The following is a 7,159-nucleotide window of genomic DNA, read 5'->3' as shown; positions in this document are numbered from 1 at the left end:
CCGTTTAGGCCCAATCCTGGTGGGACATTTCTTGAGGAACTCCCCCTCCCCATGCACGAATTTCGTGCACCAGGCCTCTAGTTACTTTATAAGTAGAGTTTTCTTTAGTTCTTTATTATTAACTAGTGGCCTGGTGCACGAAATTCATGCATGGGGGAGGGGGTGTGCCTCAGCCCGGCCTGCACCCTCTCCAATCTGGGACTCCTTGAAGGATGTCCTACTGCCGGTTTACAGGGATTGGGCCTAAACTGGCAGTTGGACATCCCTCTCGCAATCTGCGACTGCTGGCTCCTAACTGCTCACCTGCCTGCCTGTCGACCTGCTCACCCCCAACTGCCCCCTGCTGCCAGCCTGCTTGCCCCCAAATGCACCCCCCCCAGCCTGTTCACCCCCAACTGCACCCCCTGCTGGCCTGTTCACCCCTACCCTACCTCCCCACTGGCCTGCTCGCCCCCAACTGCCCCATGCTGGCCTGCTCACTCCAAACTGTACCCCCCACTGTCCTGATCACCTCCAACTGACCCCCACTGATGGCCTGCTTGCCCCCAACTGGCCCCCCTGCTGGTCTGGTTACCCCCAATGGCCCCGCCCTCCACCAGCCTGATCACCCACAACTGCCCTCCCCTCTTGGCCTCTAACCGCCTCTACCTCAGCCCCGCCACCATGGCTATGTCCAGAAGAACGTCCAGAAGGTCTCCTGGAATATCTCCCAGTCTAATTAGTATATTACCCTTTTATTAGTTTAGATAGAGGCCTGGTGCACAGGTGGGGATAGGCTGGTTTGCCCTGAAGGGTGTCCTGGATCGGGGGGGGGGTTCCTGTGGGGCATGGGGTGGCCTGGGCGAGGGGCCTGTGGTGGTTTGCAGGCCGGCCACGCCCCCATGGGGTGAGGGTCCCTGCTGGGGGGGGCGTGGCCAGCCTGGGTGAGGGGCTGCGGGCTGTGTTCAGGCTGGCCACACCCCTTTAGGATGGGGGGGTCTCACTGGGGTGCCTGGCCAGCCTGGATGAGGGGCTGATGGCTGTTTGCAGGCTGGCCAAGTCCCCCTGCGGGGACCCTCACCCCATGAGGGTGTGGCCAGCCTGGGTGAGGGGCTGATGGCTATTTGCAGGCTGGCCAAGGACCCGGGCAAACCAGGCTCCCAGACCCTCCTTGAGCGGAGGCCACAGCGGCTGGAAGCAGGTATCTGGGATTTGTTTGTCTTCTATAATTGAAACTTTGTAGCCTTGAGCGGAGCCCACAGCCAGCCAGGGCAGGCGGGAAACTTGGCTTCCTCCATCGCCAGGGGCAATGCAAGCCTCCTGTTTGCTCCAGCTCTGTGGCCACCGCCATCTTGGTTGGGTTTATTTGCATAGTTGCTCCTGAATGGCTTGTGGGCATGGCTTGTGTATAGCAGGAGGATGGTCAATTTGCATGTTTCTCTTTTGTTAGATGACTCAAAACAACACATTTATTCTTCTATAATTTTGGTGGTTAAGAGTCTGAAAAATCAATTTGTTGGAAGGACTGTGTTCCTTCTGGAAGCTTCATGGGAGAAGCCACTTCCCTATCTTTTCTAGCTTCCAGAGGCCAACTGTGTCCTTTGGCGCGTGGCCTGTTCCTCCATGTTCAAAATACATCACTCCAATACCTGGTACTGTGGTCACATCTCCTTTCCTCTCACTTTCCTCAACATACTCCTTCCATCTTATAAGGACTTGGTGATTAAATTGGGCCGACCCAGATAACCCTGGATTATCTCCCCACTTCAAAAGCCTTAATTTAATCACATCTGCACATTCCCTTTTGCCATGTAAGGTAACATATTCCCAGGCTGTGGGGATTAAAATGTGGACATCTTTGGGAGGACATTATTCTGTCTACCACAGTATGTGAGCACCTGCGATGTTTCCAACACTGAGCTCTAGAAAATCAGAAATGAATGAACATGACCCCTCTCCCTTTAATAGCTGAATTCCAGGTCAAAGAAAGATTTAGTTCTAACAAAATATGAAGTTTCTTTGAGTTCATTAGGATTAGTTTTTCTTATAATTATTAGAAAGCAAATAGAATAATCACAAATAATATAAGAATCAACTATGTTTTGAAGCAGCTTATTTTTATGAACTAATGCAAAATACACTAAGGGAGTGAGGGAACAGGAGACATAAAATGATAATTTACCTCTTATTTGCCTGTCAACAACTCTCATTTCCTTTCTTATCTTCAATGACCACTCATTGACCTGGGAAAGATTTTAGAAAAGGAATTATAAGAGAAGCCAACCTCCTAAGTTACCAAATTTTAAAGAATTTTATATTAATTCTATATTTATTCCAGTACTAAATAAATAAAGCCATTTTCAAAAAAGAGTTTTAGGGCAAATTCCATTTTTCATCTATTTAATCACAGTACATAGAAGTCCCAAGCTATTCAAAGATTCCTATCTGAAGGTAGGCAGTAAAAAGCATTTTATACAAAATCGCAGAGCGAGTTCAGCACCCTGCAGGTACATAAAGATTTTGCAAGAGTTGCATGGGTATAGATAGGTTTTAAGGGTATCAGATTTTCAACTCCTACAGATAATTATTTCAAACACTGTTCTGCCTGTGTCATGAGAGTTCACCTTCCTTCCCCTTTTCCCTTTTAACAATGCCTTTTCATTTTACAAAAGAAAGATAGTCCTCTAACCTACGTGTCCTATTACCTTGATATATTTCCCTGAGAGGCAAATCCTTAAAGCAGTAAATATAAGGGCAACTGGAAATACTGGTATGAGTGTTGAGGCAGTAGTGAAAATGACTGATTCTAGTGATTATCAAATTCTTATGCAAGTATAAAGTGTTTTCCAATACTTAAGTTTCAAAAAAATTGAAGGAAAATCTGAATTATCAACTGATAAATCACTACAACTAAATTTTACAGTAAATCACACTATGTGTGTGTTTTTTTTGGCATATGACATAGAAATTCAAAGAACTGAGTGACACAGACATAACAAAATGTCCATCACCATCTACTTATTTATATTAACAATGTTTCTCAGCTCTTATGTCTAACAAAACATAAAATAGGACTTCCTTTCTGCTTGTAGCGCCTCACAATGAGGATATCTCATGTACACCTGCAGCCATGCCATCTGAGGGTCCTCTGCAGTTGGGGCAGGTCTTAGGACACAAGAAAACTGCCAGTGCCCTGGCACATGGCAAACGGGGCACCTGCCTCGTTAGATGAATGGGTGCTCCCTGAACATGATCCAACCACACCCTGCAACACAAGCTACTGGAGCCTGCTCTGCCTCTGGGCAAGGAACAAGGAGCTGGCTGTGTCCATGGGAAGGGTGGTGGTCACGTGGCCCAGACTATGCAATCGGCCAGTCCACCTCCAAAGCCCTGGTGGCCTATTACCAAAAACATGTGGATAGGCTTCCAAGAAGGAGATCCAAGACATTCTCATCCAGTACGACCAGACCATTCTGGTAGCTGCCTGCCTCCACAGCAAACCCCAAGAGTTCAGGGTTCCTGGTGCCCATGATCACTACCAGAAATTCTACCAAAAAGCCCATCGTGAAGATCAGGATTCACCTTTCTAATAAAAATGGTTGTGAGAGTTAAGGTTAAAAATAATAACAATAATAATGAAATAAAACAGGAATAAAATTGATGTTGAACTCTTCAGCCTTCATTCATGGATACATGAACTACATGGCACTAAAAAAATCCATACTATTGAGAAGATGTATTTCCAATAAATTTGACTTTTAATGATTTAATTAAAATCATCATTTAACAAAATCTGTAAAACATTTATTATACAACAACGATAGTAACTCCACCCATAAGAAATATTAAAGCACTTAAAGCTGTTCGGTTATACAATATAAAAAACTTTAACATTAGGTTTATATATATGTTTTTAAGTGAAATTCACATATCACAATTAGCTATATTAAAGAATACAATTCAGCGGTATTTCGTGCCTTCACAATGTTGTGCAATTACCAACTCTCCCCAGTCTCAAAACTTTTTCAACATGTCTAAAGAAAACATTTGTACATTTTTCTTCTATATTTTTTAAAGCCCTTTAAATAATCTCTCCCTATGTCCCCTTTCCCCCATTCCTTTGCAACCACTAACTGGCTTTTTATCTCTTTCGATCTGCTGATCTTGAGTATTTTACTTAAAGGAAACATACCATTTGTGGCCTTTTATGCCTGGCTTCTTGCATTCAATATATTGTTTTTGAGGCTCATCCATGTTATATATAACATGTACCAATACTTCAGTTCTCTTCTATGGTTGACATATGTATATACCACAACCTGTTTATCCATTCATCTGTTGATAGACATTTGGGTTGCTTCCATCTTTTGGTTACTGTAAATAATGCCACTATGAACTTTTTGTACAAGTATTTGAGTGCCTATTTTCAATTTTGGGGGATATATACCTATGGGTGAAATTGCTGGGTCATATGATAATTCTATGTTTATCTTTTTTAGGAATGCCAACGCTGTTTTTTAAAGGGTCTTCATCATTTTACAGTCCCACCAGCAACTTGCAAGGGCTCTTATTTCTCCATATCCTTGCTGACACTTATCTTTCAATATTTTTTACTACAGTCAAACTGCTGGACCTGTTAAGCAGTACCTCAATGTGGTTTGATTTTCATTTCCTTAATGACCAAGGAAGTTGAGTATCTCTTCGTGTGCTTGTTGACCAGTTGTGTACTAGTATCTCCTTTGGAAAAAAGTCTATTCATGTCTTCTATATTTTTTAAAGTTCAGTTGTCTGTTTTTAGGTTCTTTATATATTAGAATTTCATCAGATATATAATTTGCAAATATTCTCTCCCATTCTGTAAGTTATCTTTTCACTTTCTTGATAATGCTCTTTTATGCACAAAAGCTTTTAATTATGATCAATTCCAATTTGTCTGTTCTTTTGTGGTTTGTGCTTTTGGTGTCATAGCTAAGAATCCATTGTCAGATAGGAGGAGGTCATGTAGATCTACCCCTATATTTTCTTCTAAGAGCTTTATGGTTTTATGTCCAAGACTTTAATTTAGGTTTTTGATCCATTTTAAGTTTTTATATTTGGAGTGAGGTAAGGATCCAGCTTCATTCCTTTGCACATGGATATCCACTTGTCTCAGCACCATTTACTATTCTACCCCCATTGGATGGTCTCGCACTCTTGTAGAAAATCAAATGGCTGTAGGTGTATGGGTTCACTTCTGAAATCTCAATTCTAGTCTAAGGGTCTACATGATGGAGCTGTCCAAATTTGTTTTTCATTTTCATTTTCATTACTGTTGTGGTTATTCAGAGTCTGTTGTATTCCATATAAATTTAAAGATTAAACTTTTCTATTTCTGCAAGAAACAGACTTAGAATTTTGATAGGCATGACACTGAATCTAAAGATCACTTTGGGTGGAACTTCTATCTTAGCAATATTAAGTCTTGCAATCCATAAATTTGAATTTTCTTCCAGTTTTCAGTGTACAAATGCTTTGCTTTCTAGGTTAAACGTATTCCTTATTTTCTTTTAACACATTGTATGCGGGAAACCTATTTATACGTTTTATGTATTTATACGTTCTACCAGTGTAGTAGAGCGCGGGACACATAAATATGTAAACTAAAGTTATCGTAATTTTACTGAACGTTGCCATTTGCGCAAAAAATTAGCAAAAATGGCCCACGCCACCTATTAGCGCGCAATAAAAACTATCCGCAAACAATGCGTAAAAATGTTTATTGCTAGTGTTAAAAAAACAAACAAACCCTGATATTGTGAAACCTGAAACTTCTCTTAATTCACTTATCATTAGAATTTTTGAAGTTTTCTATATATGGAATCATGTCATCTGCAAATAGTTTTACTTCTTCCTTTTCAAAATGAATGCCTTTTATTTTTCTTGTCCAATTGCTCTGGCTAGGACTTCTAGTACAATGTTGAATAGTAGTGGCAAAAACAGGTATCTCTGTCTTGTTCCTAATTTTAGAGAAAAGCTTTCAGTCTTTTACAATTTAGTAAAATGTTAGCTATAGTTTTTCATAAATGTTTTTTATTATGTTAAAAAGGTCCCCTTTTTTCCTAGTTTTTTGAGTGCTTTTATCATTAAAGAAATGTACATATCTTTATTACAAGAATAATAGAATTACTACCTTATTTCAAGCATAAAAGTATTACATTAGAAGAAATCTATGTGGTGAAAGTAGAATGGAAATAAATGGAAAGTCTCCTTTCAAGGAGAAAAAGAATAACATAAAATGTCTAACTATAAATAAAAACTTGTGCATGTACAGGGTGTCCCAAAATTCACGCAAGAAGTAATTTTGATAGAAAACGCAGGTTTATAATTAAAAATTGTAAATTTTTTATTGATTCATAAAGTATACAGTATAGGGTTATGTATGGAATAGCACATCGGATAAATGACTTCCACGGCTTTGCTGGCACATACGCAAAGCCGTGGTCTTCACTGTCCCTGCTCCTGGGCCATAATTGGTACTTGGTAATGCTTATCAAATTGAAGGGATTGAAATCAAAGGGCAACAGATATTAGAATCTGATTCAATAAACCAAGTAAAATTAGGCTTTTATTTTTTACTGTTGTTGTTGTTAATGCTCACACAAAATTCAAATCTTGCGTGAATTTTGGGACACCCTATATATTTTAAATAAGTATTGATGGGAATCAAATTGCCATGATACTTTTAACAGATTGATGCAATAATTTTATTTAAACAGCATATTTATAGCATGTCAAAAATGACATGCTATGTAACTCTATTTAAACTTATAATAAAAAATATAAAATACTGATTTACAACTGTATGAGACAGCACACGAGTACTCAAAATTCAGGTGATATATGAAGATATTTCAAGACAATGTTATGATCTAAGGCAGGGGTGGGCAAACTTTTTGACTCGAGGGCCACAATGGGTTCTTAAACTGGACCGGAGGGCCAGAACAAAAGCATGGATGGAGTGTTTGTGTGAACTAATATAAATTCAAAGTAAACATCATTACATAAAAGGATACGGTCTTTTTTATTTTTAGTTTTATTCATTTCAAACGGGCCGGATCCAGCCCGCGCGCCGTAGTTTGCCCCCGGCTGAGCTAGTCCCACCCACCCACTCCAGCCTTCCCTCTGAGATTCAGGAGCTGTG

The 7,159-nt window shown here is 40.2% G+C and overlaps 1 protein-coding gene across 2 annotated transcripts in view; it reads right to left on the bottom strand.

The window, feature by feature from the left end:
• The window catches only part of CHMP3 (charged multivesicular body protein 3), a 39,757-nt gene that overhangs the window by 21,644 nt on the left and 10,954 nt on the right, over positions 1-7,159 (bottom strand). The window contains exon 2 of one of the 2 annotated variants that reach the window (XM_006763980.2): positions 2,162-2,222. The exons of the other annotated variant lie outside the window; for it this stretch is intronic. Within the exon in view, the coding sequence (XP_006764043.1) occupies positions 2,162-2,222 (61 nt within the window). The remainder of the gene's footprint in view (positions 1-2,161; positions 2,223-7,159) is intronic. 2 annotated transcript variants of the gene reach the window in all.

The sequence above is a fragment of the Myotis davidii genome, unplaced genomic scaffold, assembly GCF_000327345.1.
Source record: "Myotis davidii unplaced genomic scaffold, ASM32734v1 scaffold339, whole genome shotgun sequence".
Taxonomy (NCBI): Eukaryota; Metazoa; Chordata; class Mammalia; order Chiroptera; family Vespertilionidae; genus Myotis; species Myotis davidii.
This window is presented reverse-complemented; position numbering and strand designations above follow the sequence as displayed.